The sequence below is a fragment of the Strongylocentrotus purpuratus genome, unplaced genomic scaffold (genome assembly GCF_000002235.5).
Source record: "Strongylocentrotus purpuratus isolate Spur 01 unplaced genomic scaffold, Spur_5.0 spur5_scaffold_3, whole genome shotgun sequence".
NCBI lineage: Eukaryota > Metazoa > Echinodermata > Echinoidea > Camarodonta > Strongylocentrotidae > Strongylocentrotus > Strongylocentrotus purpuratus.
Window position 1 is genome coordinate 11024028 of NW_022145609.1, and position 16642 is coordinate 11040669.

The window sequence follows — 16642 nt, forward strand, 5'->3', positions numbered from 1 at the left end:
TATTCATGTACTATGTGAAGTTTTCTAATTAATACAAAATACAAAGATATTTCAGTATTTAATTTAGGCAACAGAGAACATGGGAAACACTTAAACTGTAAACGAATCCCAATAAAACATGATGAAATTTGGACTTAAAAATCAAAGAACTTACAGTGACTACCGTAGCAATGACCTAGAAATGTAAAAACTGTGTGTAAATGAGAGTACTTACATTCAAGAAGAAGTTCCTGGTGATGATCTTGGTGTACTTGCTGGCATCGAGGTTACCAAAGACTTGGTCAAACGCTTCACTCAATGTGAGATGGGTGTGGTGATGATCGTGGCTATGGTACTGATCATGGCTGTGATTGTCATGGACATGTTGGTGATGCTTCGCAGTATGATGGTGGAGGTTATCGTGGTGATCATGCCCATGGCTGTCATGATAAAGGCTGTCCTGGTGTGCATGTGACTGGCTATGGAAACGATGCAGTCCAAACCTTTGATTTATAACATCCATGACTCCATGTAGCCATGCCGTCTCCTTAGTAGGAGTAGGTTGGTTTGCTTCCTGAGTGGCATTCTCTGTTTGAACTGGTGCTGAGGGCGTGGTGATTCCAGTTGGCTCTACATCAGATTTACCAAACCAATAATCCATGTAGCTGCTGATTTGATCTCGAAAGGTTAAGTGCGCCTCGGTGACCTTATTCAAGACGGCTTCTCTTAGAGATGCCTTGTCAGTTGAAGATAAGTCTTTCATGGGAAGATGATCATGATGATGCTCGTGGCTGTGATAATCGTGATGGAGATCAGAGGCTCCTTTCACAGGCACTGGGTCTATTTTGTAAACAGGATGGGTGTGTTCGTAAGTTTTGATTTCAATGTTGCCATCAACATGTTCGTGGTAGGTGTGGTTGTGCGTTTCGTCCACTGTAGTTATATTGTAAGGGGAGTGATGATGCTCATCGCTTCCACTGTGGTGACCGTGATGATTATCTCCTAGAAGACCATGATGTTCATCGCTACCACTGTGGTGACCATGGTGATGGTAATCTATCTTGTTTGTCTTTTTCTGAGGCAGAGGCTCAATCTTATACACAGGATGACTGTGCTGGTATGAGATGGGTTTACCATTCTGATCTACATGATGGTAATCAGTGTGATTATGTTCATAGTCCTCTATCTTAGTTATATTATAGATCGGAAGATGATGGTGCTCATGGCTATCGCTGTGACTTCCACTGTGGTGACCGTGGTGAACATCTCCTAGAAGACCATGATGTTCATCGCTTCCACTGTGGTGACCGTGGTGAACATCTCCTAGAAGACCATGATGTTCATCACTTCCACTGTGGTGACCGTGGTGAATATCTCCTAGGAGACCATGATGTTCATCGCTTCCACTGTGGTGACTGTGATGATAATCTCCTAAAAGACCATGATGTTCATCGCTCCCACTGTGGTGACCGTGGTGAACATCTCCTAAAAGACCATGATGTTCATCGCTACCACTGTGGTGACCGTGGTAATTATTTCCTAGAAGACCATGATGTTCCTCACTGCTACTGTGGTGACCGTGGTAAACATCTCCTAGAAGACCATGATGTTCATCACTGCTACTGTGGTGACCGTGGTGAACATTTCCTAGAAGACCATGATGTTCATCGCTTCCACTGTGGTGACCGTGGTGAACATCTCCTAAAAGACCATGATGTTCATCGCTACCACTGTGGTGACCGTGGTAATTATTTCCTAGAAGACCATGATGTTCCTCACTGCTACTGTGGTGACCGTGGTGAACATCTCCTAGAAGACCATGATGTTCATCACTGCTACTGTGGTGACCGTGGTGAACATCTCCTAGAAGACCATGATGTTCATCGCTTCCACTGTGGTGACCGTGGTGATAATCTCCTAAAAGACCATGATGTTCATCGCTCCCACTGTGGTGACCGTGGTGAACATCTCCTAAAAGACCATGATGTTCATCGCTACCACTGTGGTGACCGTGGTAATTATTTCCTAGAAGACCATGATGTTCCTCACTGCTACTGTGGTGACCGTGGTAAACATCTCCTAGAAGACCATGATGTTCCTCACTGCTACTGTGGTGACCGTGGTGAACATCTCCTAGAAGACCATGATGTTCATCACTGCTACTGTGGTGACCGTGGTGAACATCTCCTAGAAGACCATGATGTTCATCGCTTCCACTGTGGTGACCGTGGTGAATATTTCCTAAAAGACCATGATGTTCATCGCTTCCACTTTGGTGACCGTGGTAATTATTTCCTAGAAGACCATGATGTTCATCACTGCTACTGTGGTAAACGTGGTGAACATCTCCTAGAAGACCATGATGTTCATCGCTTCCACTGTGGTGACCGTGGTGAACATCTCCTAGAAGACCATGATGTTCATCGCTTCCACTGTGGTGACCATGGTGATGGTAATCTATCTTGTTTGTCTTTTTCTGAGGCAGAGGCTCAATCTTATACACAGGATGACTGTGCTGGTATGAGATGGGTTTACCATTCTGATCTACATGATGGTAATCAGTGTGATTATGTTCATAGTCCTCTATCTTAGTTATATTATAGATCGGAAGATGATGGTGCTCATGGCTATCGCTGTGACTTCCACTGTGGTGACCGTGGTGAACATCTCCTAGAAGACCATGATGTTCATCACTGCTACTGTGGTGACCGTGGTGAACATCTCCTAGAAGACCATGATGTTCATCGCTTCCACTGTGGTGACCGTGGTAATTATCTCCTAGAAGACCGTGATGTTCATCACTGCTACTGTGGTGACCGTGGTGAACATCTCCTAGAAGACCATGATGTTCATCGCTTCCACTGTGGTGACCGTGGTGAACATCTCCTAGAAGACCATGATGTTCATTGCTTCCACTGTGGTGACCGTGGTGAACATCTCCTAGAAGACCATGATGTTCATCGCTTCCACTGTGGTGAGCATGGTGAACATCTCCTAGAAGACCATGATGTTCATCGCTTCCACTGTGGTGACCGTGGTAATTATCTCCTAGAAGACCATGATGTTCATCGCTTCCACTGTGGTGACCGTGGTAATTATCTCCTAGAAGACCATGATGTTCATCGCTTCCACTGTGGTGACCATGGTGAATATCACTTCCAATGTGGTGTTGACTATGATCATACCCTCCATCTTGCATCACCTTTCTGATATGGTTAAGTGACATCCATCTGCTCTCTGCCGTTCCTAAACTCCAGATGTAGGGAGAGTCATGATGATGATGGTACCTTTCACCATGTGGATCATTCAAAACCATCTCGTACTTGTCTTTGATGCGAAGATGGAGCTGGATCTCTTTAGGGGTTGTTTCTCCTGCAAGGATACTTATGTTAAACTGCATTGGACCCCTTAGTAGACTGCAAGGAGAGAGTTTATCTGATGGATGGACGAAGGAAGCACCAAGCCCAACTCCAAGAGCCTCCACCTTGAACTGTTGAGTTAAAAACATACAAAGACAAAGTGAGCATGCAGACAAATCAATTGGTCGCAAGTCTTCCCATTAACTGCAAAGTTAAACTTCGATATTTCTTAAAGCCACACTGTCCTACTTGTAGCTACTTGCTCCCTCTATATAGAAAACTTCCCTAACCAGTGCCTGTTGGTCCCCCATTATCCTCTGTTTCTTATGTTAATTGAGAGCTGAGTTAATGAGATAGCCACCTGTCACAGTGACCTCGCTGGCTAGATGGGTGGTCTAATCCCTTCTGGCTGAACTAGTACAACCAGCCTTTAAGATAGATATCAAACTGATGTTCAGTTGGCATTCATTCAGATAAATCACAAAGCTTATGACAATGCCAAGCCGTCTGTATCAAGCCAGGTGTGATAATAATTGTACAAGTTTGCTTTTTCCTTCTGCAATGGTGCTTTGTATACTGTAAGCTTTCACACTCTAGACTGATCTCCAACATTATTTGTTTTTTTGCTGGCCATTTTGAGGATTGTTTCTCAATGAAATTAACCAAGCCTATTTTACATCACAATAAAACATCACTGCTATTAACTTATCATGAAATAAAATGATTACAGAAACATATTTATTCAATTCTTCAAATAACCTAAAAATATCATGTTCAACACATTACCTTAGATGGTCTTAGTTTCTCCACACTTGATATTTCTTGAGTACTCAATTGGGATTGTCCAGCCTGTAAATAAAATAAGAACATACACAGTCATATGAAAACTAATGTTTTATTGCCATGGCAACGTTTCAAGCACAATAAACAATAATATGACAATCCATGGTTTACACCAACTTTCTCATTTGTCATCACTTTATATGCCGCATACACTGTTGTAATCCTAATCATAATCATTGACACATTTTCATGAGCCAAGACCATATCTGAGTATTGGTATGTCTATCATCAACACTGCATCTACGATAGATACCATCCATCATCATCTAATTCTTCAAAGTTTTGCAATTACGACCATCATCATCTACATGAAATCCATCTCCGTCAGCTACCACTCATACATCATTATTCCCAAATATCATCACCACCGACAAGAAGACAAGCCATGGCTCAGTGGAGGTGCAGCGGGAGGTCACAACCAAACCCTATTGGCAGTGACCCGTCATTTGCTCCTGTGACAACTACACTGGGCTCTATCTTATCAAAGGTATATGGTTAGGGTTAGGGGTACAATTGGGTTTTATGTTAGGTTTATGGGTATAGGTCTAAGTTAGGGTTCAGGGGTTAAGTTAAGAATTTGTTTAGTGTAGGAAATTGGTGCAGCGCAATTATTCCAGGAGCAGGTGCCATAGAATCCAATGTGCATCTCGGATAGGAAAGCAATAAATCCTAGTAAGCTTGCCTATCAACAAGCATATGTATGTACTTGCTTTCTTACCACTCAGGTAAAATAAAATCATCATCAAATTACCCGTAATATCTTCTTCATTATTCCGAATCTCCAGGACAATTACTCACCTCTTCAAAGATAGAGCTCGTCACATCAAAGTATGTGAAGGGTTTGGTCTTGATTGAGAAGAGCTGCTGGTTCTCCTGTGGAGTGGTCAAGTTGGCCGAATAGTCCTGGCGCTGGAGGTCAACCATGACAGACCCATTGAGGACCAGAGAGGAGTTGAGGGATACCCTGAGAGCTGTTCCGATCTTGATAGATCCACCGATGCTGACCCCCATGTCTCCTACCATCTCCACAGCAAGGCTATAAAGGCAGTGGCATACAATGAGTGAGTTTTAGACGATCATGGAATGAAAATGGTCAAGACATTAATCTACATTTGCCACACTCAACCCAGGTGATGTAACTGGGTACCTGGCAGGAATTAATTCCTTGAAATGCCACGCTAGAGCGCCGTAATGGCAGCCGTGCTAAAGCCAGGGTAATAATCGGGAGCGGGAGAGTGTCAAGTCGGACAGACATGAGCGCTATCAAAGAACCCACTATTATTATTATTATGAAATACCTGACATTTCATAGGGTGGAGGACAAGTCATGTGGGCTAAATTAAGGATGGGCGGTGTCATATAAACGGTTAACAACTAAACTATTCATACCCTTACTAAGTTGTGTAATCATTTTTAAATTATGGGAAAAATGTATTTGTCCAATTTCTTAAGGTTGTGACATACTAAAGCTTACATCGAAAAGTATTAAAGGACCTGAACCAGTCCACCTTTCATTCTCGAGTTACAAAACAAACAAAAAAATTTACAAGGGGCATTAATATTTTAGTTTTAAACTGTAGGTGTATGCATAGCTAATAAGAAATATGTATAAGTGAATCCTATCAAGCTGTATTCATTATGAAGTTAATATGGAATAGGGCACTTTCAGATACAAAATAAAAGCGAAAAAGAACAGTGCATTATTGTTTCCTAGGTCAAAAGTCATATTTTTTCAACTGATTGGCAAAATAGAATCACAATCTATATAAGATGCTTGCTACATTGGCAGAATGCTTAGTCTCAACAACGAACCAGTAAGGTTGTGTAATGCATCAGTAACACCTTTGCGTATTTGGCTTGCGTATTGCTGCACATTTTTTTTTTTTTTAACAGAAAATCATTTTTTGACATAAAAAATAGGAATAAATGTTAAAACGGCTTGCCATAAATACGCAGCAATACGCAAGCCAAATAAGCAAAGGTGTGACTGAGGCATAAGACTTGTGACTTACCGTGGATTGAAAAAGCCTTCAACACTGACTGCATTTGGCAAACGCATGTTGGCGACAATGTCTTCAAGAGGAGGATCGAGGGTGATGGTTCCGGACCCCTCAACGGCTGCGACGGCTGAGCTGGAGAGCTTCAGGGTCAGGGGGATACCCATGGAGGTCGGGATACGCAGGTATCCCTCACTCAGGGTCGTGGCCTTCTGGTAAGAGATGCGGGGATGGGTGAAGAGTTCTTCAAGGGTGCTCAATCTAGAGCTCTCTGTTCAATTTTTTGGAATAAGAGAAAGAGAGAGTGAGAAAGAGCATAACAAGATGGGGGAAGAGAATGGGGGGGGGGGTACAGATAGACAAGCAGAGAAAGAAACAGAGTAATAATGATAAACATATATGTATGAGAGAGAGGGAGAGAAAAAGAAGGCAAAAGGAGAATGCTAGAGTAAAGTAGTATAAAACAAAGGGCAAATTGGAGGGAAGAAGGGAGAGAGGGAAGAGGACAGCAAGCGAATGAGACCGCATAAGAAAATGATGGACATATTACTCAACTGCGACACGGCGTCGTGCTTTCATCCCTTCACGGGCATCAAGTTCACAAATAAAATCCAATGTGCTAAGATTTTATCCTGATTATTTTGTGTTCCTAGATATCTAACTTCATGACTGATACCATACGGTTTTCAATGTGGACAGATTTATTTTTTAAAAATTGGCATTGAAAGGGTATATTATTTACCTAGGTTCATAAATGAAAGGATAGAGCTTTTGCCAATGGCCATTCCTCTGATCTCTCTACCAAACGCTTTCATGTACAGGCTTGCCATAGGGTCTGAGTCTTCACGTAATATGATGTCAAGCTGTGGGAAAAACAAGTTGATTTGATTTAAAATATTTCATGTTAAATTAATCATTTACAAGCTACATGTACATGTATAACTTGAATATTGTATTTCATTTCATGGTCTTGGTCTTCTACGGCCAATACAAAGCTGTGTAGAAGTCTGCAAAACGATCCCCTTCCATCTTTACAATATGTTAGTGCTCTTTTAAATGTGTTCAAATGTATTATGTTTTTACATGAAAGTTTACTGTCAATATTTAACTTATGTCTACTACTACTGTGTTGCTGTTGTTTTTTATGACCACTGCATCTATTACTTTAATAAACATTCTCAATCCATAAGGGCTCTACATTTTTATGGAGCTACAAATACTTGTATTAGAACTATTCTTTCTACTCAAGTACTCTTCATTATACTTCTACTAACTGCTACTTTTACTGATACTACTACTTCTACTTCTACTACTACTACTACTACTACTACTACTACTACTACTACTACTACTACTACTGATACTACTACTACTACTACTACTACATAATCAATCACCTGTCTGTCTATTTCATCCAGGAGACGGTCCCGATTATCTCCATCTCCACTTTCACTGTTACTCATAAACCTCTCCAACATCAGTTTTCTCAACCCCTCAACCTTGAAGCCAACCTCTAGAGGGTTCAGACTGAAGCCCATCAGATGAGTGTTCAGCTTGGCCGCTAACCCAGATGTATAGGGAGAGTCCTGCTCCATGATGTACTTCAAGTTGGCAAAGACTCCCAGTCGGTCTTCAACTAAGATAAAAAATAAGTAGAAAGGAAACCTTCAGCAACACAGGCCTATAACGCATAAAAACGAACTGAAATGCATGGCTCTTGTACTACTGGTTTAGTTGGGTTTGATATAATTACTTAGAAAATCCTTTTCTTTATTAAGTTTGACAGTTGTTAACATTGGAAAATTTGAAGTGTAAATCTCCTTTGCTTTTGACAAATATTTAATTTTGAATTACCTGATTCCAAGCCCATTTTGTAGCTCTTAGAGTACTGGAATCCATAATCTGCTGTAGGGGTTATCTCCAGTAATGATCTTGCCACACTTGACCTAAAAAGAGTAAAATAATATGGGATATTCTGTTATTACTTTTCTTCAGGAGGAATCTGTAAGTACATCAGAATTAAATTGTCAATTTATAAGTTTCTACAAAGGTTATTAATTTTCCTTTTCTTGAAATTGATATATTTCACAGACCAAAATGTAATTTTCCTCTCCAGAAACATATATGTCTATGATTTCATTGTTTAATGTTTAATGAAGGAATTGTATAACAGAAATTTGTAGTGCCACACTGTTTATAGTATGCTGTAAAAGTAGAAATATTTTTGGTACGTTAATTCTCACGAATTTCGCGCTAAGATCGGCAAGCATGAATTTTAGAACTCGCGAAAATGATTTATGCTTATGCACGATTTGAACGGGCTGAATTGCGTGCAACGCGAATTTAAGAACCAGCGAATATATCTTGGGGTCGCTCAGCACAAAAAATTAATCACGCCAAAGTAACATTGTTTAATAAACGTAACTTATATTTTTATGCACTATCTGCATTTTGGGTTGTATGGTCACCTCTACGTACATTTTGGGTTTGTGGCTACTGATAAAAAATGTTTTAAAGTAAACTATAAATGCTTATTAATATGACTTACACATTACTTGGCACCTGCATGCTGCGGTGGCTCAGGGCTTCAAAATGAGAGGAGACAAAGCTCGACACCTGAGCGCTAGTCTCAGACTCCAGGCTGTTCATCAAAATCTTCATGATGGAGGCACTGGGTTTGGCATCCATAAGCACGACAAAGGCAGCGATACGCACCTCTGCATTGTTCTCCTTGTTGGTGAAAACTGTCAGCGACAGTTGGATGATCTAGTGAGTACGGGTAAGAAAAACAAAATCGTTATATTGTGTTATTATTGATAAACAAAGAAATCAAATGTGAAAAATCAAGGTTAATGTTAGATGGAATATGTTTCTAAATGTCATATACACTCTCTTTATATTAATTAATATAAATCACTTGTTCCTTTGTTTGACATTCGATAAATTTACTTCAATTAAAAACAGAATTGAACCACACCGTTGCCCTACAAATAATCAAGATCGTTCGTTCGTGTCTCCTTAGATCAAGATTACTGTAATCTTGATCTTCGGAGTAGTTGCTACAACCGGCCGTGTCAGACACGTTGCCCCGGGGTGCGAGATAGGACTCTTGTAGCGTGCCCCCATTTAAAACAATTATACAGTTACAGTTAACAATACATTTAATTAATAGTATGAAACTATTAAAATTACTCTCATGTTACGGGAAAAAATATTGCATATACATATATTATGAATCAATTGATTTGGTTGATCCAGTTCGATGGCACAAACACGGCTCTACTGGACAGAGATCCTAATAATTACAGAGCTTGGTCTTGTTGCTCTGTTCGCCAGCAGTTTAAGGATGTGGAATCCCGCGGCACATTACTCACAAGAGTTCTAACAAGCCAAGCTTATACAGAGCCTATAATAAGTAATGTCGTACATGTACCACCCACCCGATCGATCAAAAACTCATAACTCATAACTGAAAAAAAGTAAAAAGAAAAGAAAAAACATGAAATGGTAACCATCTAAAATTTCATAGTTGTGATAAATATCTATAAAGATTTATCAAGCACCAAAAATAAATAATATCATGTTCAAGAAAAGGATATATACACTTGTATTCTTCTTTCGTGTCCTCAAATGCTCTGCCAGGCCTTGGCACACTGGAGAGCCTTCTCATTTGCTGCCACCGGGTCTTCCAGGCAGCATTGGTCGATTAGGAGTGGACATCTTAATAGGTGTGACATGGATTGCACGGATGTTCCACACTCGCAGTTGGTGTCTGTGTCGTCAGTACATCCCCATTTATTCATGTTGTATTTACAATCCAGATAAACCACACATTTGAAAATGATGACAAATTCATATTCAAAAACATTTTATTCACAGGCTTTTGTAGTAAAATAATTCTGTGTTACGAGTCCCTTCACCACACTGTATCTAATAAATTCATTGAACCCCACACTTTGAGTTGAACAAAACATTATGCATAATGTATAATCTACATTTACTAATTATATCTTGACTTTGAAACAAAAAACCACAAGTTATTTTAACCTCAAGTAGAATCAAGTATAAAGTTTATGTTACATTTCTTGGAGCTAAATTGATTAAAAATAACTTCAATTTTTTAAATCTTCAAAATTTACAAAAGAAAGTCTTACATATTTCCTGGAGCTACTTCCTGTGAGTTTCCTGAGTGAGTAAATAGCCTGACATCTAAGCTCACATGCAGTGTTTGGATCGTTGATCAAGTTCTTTAGGTTCTGGGCTTGACCGCTGAGACCTGCATTGCCTAAAGCCTTGAGAAATGTCCGTCGTGTTGATAGAGGATGCATGGCACTTGTCCCATTGTATAGAGGCTGAAAATGAAAAAAATTGGGAGACTTCATGATCAGTGAACCCAAGTTTGCTCCTGCGACAACTGCTCCAGGCTTTGTTTCGTTAAAGGTATAGCTAGGATTAAAGTTAGATTTTCAGTCTGTTCAGATGTGTCGGACATAGCAAAACTGCAGCATTTTTTAGTTATGATGATGTACAGTGTAATATGCCTCAGACTTCCGTATCTTGTAAGAGCCCAGTGAATACGCACAAGTCCTTTGTTGCGCGCAGTTGCCATTCAATTTAAACATAACAAAAACATGGCAATTGTTTTTTGGCAGCGGTTTACAGCGCCATTTCTGAACAAGCCTTTAGGATTACAAATAGGTTTTAGGTTAGGTTCATACTTAGTGTTAGGTATACTGTTGGGTCCAGATTTGAAGTTAAGATTTCGGTTCACTAGTGAAGGGTATTGACACAGAGCAATTGTTGTAGGAGCAAGTGTTGTACATGTACAACCCTTCATCATCAAATTATCACCGAGTTGCAGACTTCAGAATCTTTGCTCTCTCTCTCTCTCTCTCTCTCTCTCTCTTATATTTCAATAAATAATTAGGAATTGTTTGCATGGTAGGGAGGATATAACAGTGGAATTCTTGGCAGAAATCAATTAATCTGCCAGAAACTTTTTGTTTCTTTGTCAACTTACACTCATCAATCAGAGATAGAGGAGGGCATAACAGGCAATTTCCACAAACCCACTCAAGAACAGACACTCCTACATGTACTTCGTGAGAACAGTGCGTGATTGTAACCAGCTTAAACCGAAGACTATCGCCCACACTGACCCTGTCAAATTCAAAATAGCCCCGACGTCACCCCCCCCCCCCCCCCCCCCCATCTACAAATTAATCCACCCTATCCGCACCTCCAGTTAAAACTCAGACGAGTATTTTGGAGGACCAACCAACCAAGTACCAAGTATCAAGTTGTTTTCAAGTCTATAAATGAGTCATGGAAAAGTACCTAAAATATGTATTTAGGTCCATCTTCAATTTCAATTTCAATTTCATTTATTTTCACAGATTCATAAAAGACAATGTAAATTACAATCAAATATAAAAGTATTACAACAAAAGATGAACCTGCAGAGGGGGTGATCAAAAACCACAGAGGTTTATCGGGGATCATCCCCTGCTTAAAATTACAATATAAAAATACAATAGTTTTTTTTTAATTAAACAATAACACATACATGTACGAAAACATATATAGATATTACATGCAAATCTATGCACGTACCATGAACCCAACATTCAAATAAAGCAAACTCTATGACTTTAAAAGGGAACGATTCAAACAATGATTGAAAATATATGTATTCATGAATTTTAAACAATTATTTAGCATCCTGAAAACTGTCCCTTTTTTTATATTCTGGAATTCTGATGCTGTCCAATAGAAGAGATCCCAAAGCTCTTTTAACCCGGAGGAAATAGTTAATGGTATCTGTTATTACTGTCATTATCCCTATTATCATCATCATTGTCATCAATTACATAACCATTATCATAATCATCATCATCATCATCATTAATATCATCACCATAACCATCATCATCATTATCATTAACACCATTATATCATCACTATTATCGCAATCATTATCATCATCACCATCATTAATATTGTCACGAAATTGGTTTCATTTCGTAGATAGCTATTTCGGCGTAGATGGCGTAATTCAAGTTAAATAAACGATGCTATAGTCACGTGTCAATTTCAAGAATGTTTGATCGTGCATGTTTTCGACAGTTTTAGTCTAATTACTTTTCTACCATGAATAATTACTTATTTTCTTCTGTTTAGTTTTATAGATTAAAACTAGTGCTTTCATTTGATATATGGTTTGTTTCAATCTGATATTGGAAAGTGAAGTTATATCAATGTTTATGTAATTATTGGAAACCTAACGAGAATAATAAATGTATAAGAAATGTGTATATAAATCAAGTGTCTCACGTGTCTGTGAGTTTCCTGTCATAGTCTACATAATTGCCGTCGCCCACTGGGCACACTTACATTGTAAGGCAATCAGATTATGTTTGGATATTTGCCCAATAAAGTATTGCGTGCAACGAAATGATTGAGATGATCATTTGCATGTCTTTCCATGGGGAAACCTAAAGTTGAAGTCTGATTTTAGGTGACGACCATGGTAAGAATCTAGGTTGTGTTTGTTGGGTCTTTTACGTTCTGGTATTAGACAATACCAGGGACTACTGTGTAGCAGAGCCAGTGGCATGGTCGAGAGTAAGCTGACTGTACGAAGTCAGACGGTCTGGTTGTTTGGAGGTGCATGAAGCAAACTGGTGCGGCCAATTGGAGTTGCATGCACAAGCAGACTGGTATAGACGTCTGGAAGGTGCATGAAGCAAACTGGTGCAGCCAATTGGAGTTGCATGCACAAGCAGACTGGTATAGACGTCTGAAAGGTGCAGAAGCGGACTGGCCTAGTTGGCTTGTGGTATACGACGGTACAACGGTTGGTAGAAGACGGTGGTCGAGAGGTGGTGCGGAGCAATATATCAGACTGGTGTCAACGTCAACGGGGCAGTATATTTCTGCCAAACGGATCCACGGTAAAATTGGTACCGGACCAGGAAAACCTACCAGCAGAAGGCATCCTGACAAGAGAAGCTGCTGGGAAGAACATCGACAGGAACCGGTTTCGTTACATGTGGTGTCAGAAGTGGGATCCAGTGACAATGGCACAAGGAAGAAATAGGCAGAATCGACCAACGCCAGGAGAAATGATGAAGCACTTAGAAAGGAGTATGACAGAAGTAGATCAAATGATGGAGCAACTACGTGCTTCGATGAGTCAGGCACCAGTTGCAGACCCAGAACCAGGCCGCCAGGAAGCATTTCCCCCAACTCTGGGTGGACAAACTGCATCAGGGCCAACTGCAGATTCACAGATGCCAGCGACACAGCGGGTTAGATTTAGTTCAACGCCCCGAGAACAAAGTAGACGGCTGCCCAGTGCAGGAACTGGAGTTCATATTACACCACCGCTTTTCTCTCCACCTATGCATGATGTGGGGAGGGCAAATGATGCATTAATCGGCAGACGACCCCATATGGTACCAGACAGATTTGACGGTCGCAGTCCTGTCGAGGATTACTTGCACCATTTTGAGGCATGTGCTGGAGTAAACAGATGGACCAAAGTAGAAGCAGTGCAGTTTCTTGCTGCAAGTTTGAGAGGATCTGCTGTGAAGTTGTTAACCCAACAGCCTGGAGTGGATCTGACATACGACGAGTTGGTATACAGACTCATGAACCGGTTTGGTCTTGGAAGTAAAGCTGAGGTATACCTAGCAGAGTTGAGACAGCGTCGTCGGCAACCAAAGGAAAGTCTCCAGGAATTAGGACAAACGATACGGGAGCTGTGTGCATTGTCCTACCCCGAGTTCGATGAAAAAGGACAAGACCGACTAGCCCGTGGGCATTTTCTGGATGCCGTAGTAACACCAGAAATAAGAGAAGGATTGTTCCGTGCTCAACCTCGCACGCTTGATGATGCCGTGGAAGCAGCTTTAAATACAGAGGCCTTCCTGAGGATGAAGGATCAGAGAAACGAAGTGAAGCGTTCAACCGCGTACAGTCGAGCACTGGAAGAGTGTGAGGTTTCAGCCATCCGAGAACAGCAACCAAGGAATCCTACTATCGATGAGATAGTAAAGAAGGTATTAGATGCCTTAGACATGAGAAATGGGAGGAATACGATTAAACCAGATGTACCAGATAGGAGACCGGAACAAACCATGCCAACTAAAGTCTCGGAACGGGAAGATAACCGGTGTTTCAACTGTAATGAATTGGGACACTGGAGGAACCAATGTCCTTATCCAAGGAAAGTTAGGGGAGGAACAGCACCACCAGCAGCAGAGAAAGCAAATACAAACTTGCAGTGGGCAACTGCAAATGGGATGACAGATGAAGAGGAGCAGACCAGAGTTGGTTCGTCTCAGGATCTTAACAGGAAAGGACTTTTCCTGGAAGGGAAAATCAATGGACAGTCCTTGAAATTACTGATCGACACCGGAGCCACCAACACTTTGATTTCAGATAAGGTGTTTGACCGGATAGAGGATAATAGAAGACCTGAGTTATTACCAGTGACCAGTGTGGTACTACAAGCAGATGGGACCCCGTTGAGGACCAGAGGTAAATCAAGGCTGGAAGTGCAGATCGGAGATTCACTTGTCACTACAATGGTTACTGTGGCCAGCCTCAAGAACGAAGGCATTCTTGGGCTAGATTTCCTAGTCCAAATTAATGCCGTACTTGACTGCCAGAAGATGGAATTGAGGACCGAATGGGGCATAGTTCCATGCCTAGATAGTGAAGGAGAATCATTCTGCAGAAGGATAGTAGCGGGGGAGGAATACTCAATTCCTACAGGACACGAAATGGTGCTAGCAGACAGAGTAACAGGTGAAAAGATAGCACTGTGTGAAGGACTGGTAGAATCTCCTGTGAACCCAACCGAGTTATGGAAAAAGGGACCCATCGTTGCCAGATCTGTCGTAAAGGCAGGTGAAGATGTGTTGCCTCTCAGGGTGTTCAATTCAACAAGGAAACAGGGGATCACAAAGGCAGGCACTGCCATTGCCTCATTGTCAGCGCTGGAAGAAGTGGGCACAGAAATGTGCAATCAGACGATGCCCATTGAAACCAGTGCAAGCAGAAACTTGCCACCCGACAAGCAGGGAGACAAGGACGTTGATGCCCGACGTACGACTACCCACTTCTTTCAATGTGACTCTTGTACCAAAAGTTATGAGAAGAAAGACTCTTTGCAAAGACACAAGCGGGAAGTGCATATCCTGAAGTATCGTTGCGACCAATGCGATTATCGCACGGGTAGGAAGACGGAGATGGAGCGGCATCAGGGAGCCCACGATGTAGCTGTGGTTCCCGTGAGAAAACACAGCTTAACACCTGTTTCTTCGCCAAGATGCAAACCCACTTCCACGCCAATAACAGGGACCTCTGAAAAAGCTGATGCATCGTGGCGTCATGTAAGAATGGACTGGCGGTCACCACCACGTGATGATCCAAGATTGGACCAACCTCGAGGGAGGTCACCACGTCGTTACCGCTCATCGCGACGAAAATCCAAATCGCTCCAAAGAGACCTGACGAAATCGTCATGTCAAAAGACCCCGGAGTCTCCACAGCATGATGGATCGGAAGCTTCCCCTCGACATAGCCGACAATCTACGCCCGAACCAGGAGAAGAGTTGGATAACGACGAAAGGTCCCCTTCACCACTTGACTTGCGATATTCATCTAGGAAAATGGCGTCGGAGACTGCATGGGCTAGTGAGTGGACTGAAATTGCTAGTAAGAATGCTGAAACTCAAACTGACACTGATAGTTCTCGTTAAAGAATTCAGTCAGTACTGCATTAACTTAGAACCGCTGGTTCCGGTGGGAAGGATACAGATACCAATGGACGTTATTTTCTGTAAATGTGTTATATGCAGTTTGTAAATTGTTGTTAGAATTCGCTCGGGGACCGAGCTAAGGAAAATAAGGGAGTTGTGTCACGAAATTGGTTTCATTTCGTAGATAGCTATTTCGGCGTAGATGGCGTAATTCAAGTTAAATAAACGATGCTATAGTCACGTGTCAATTTCAAGAATGTTTGATCGTGCATGTTTTCGACAGTTTTAGTCTAATTACTTTTCTACCATGAATAATTACTTATTTTCTTCTGTTTAGTTTTATAGATTAAAACTAGTGCTTTCATTTGATATATGGTTTGTTTCAATCTGATATTGGAAAGTGAAGTTATATCAATGTTTATGTAATTATTGGAAACCTAACGAGAATAATAAATGTATAAGAAATGTGTATATAAATCAAGTGTCTCACGTGTCTGTGAGTTTCCTGTCATAGTCTACATAATTGCCGTCGCCCACTGGGCACACTTACATTGTAAGGCAATCAGATTATGTTTGGATATTTGCCCAATAAAGTATTGCGTGCAACGAAATGATTGAGATGATCGTTTGCATGTCTTTCCATGGGGAAACCTAAAGTTGAAGTCTGATTTTAGGTGACGACCATGGTAAGAAT

General features: G+C 41.0%; 1 protein-coding gene across 2 annotated transcripts in view; it reads right to left on the minus strand.

Moving 5' to 3' along the window:
- The window catches only part of LOC583660, a 38308-nt gene that overhangs the window by 11760 nt on the left and 9906 nt on the right, over positions 1-16642 (minus strand). Inside the window, exons 11-20 of one of the 2 annotated variants that reach the window (XM_030995978.1) lie at positions 10333-10530; positions 8727-8944; positions 8033-8124; positions 7576-7814; positions 6921-7041; positions 6194-6449; positions 4980-5217; positions 4125-4187; positions 1462-3469; positions 215-1245 (exon numbers count right to left, since the gene is read on the minus strand). In XM_030995978.1, coding sequence (XP_030851838.1) covers positions 215-1245; positions 1462-3469; positions 4125-4187; positions 4980-5217; positions 6194-6449; positions 6921-7041; positions 7576-7814; positions 8033-8124; positions 8727-8944; positions 10333-10530 — 4464 coding nt within the window. Of the gene's footprint in view, positions 1-214; positions 1337-1444; positions 3470-4124; positions 4188-4979; positions 5218-6193; positions 6450-6920; positions 7042-7575; positions 7815-8032; positions 8125-8726; positions 8945-10332; positions 10531-16642 lie in introns of both variants that reach the window. The other variant, XM_030995977.1, reaches the window with a different exon arrangement.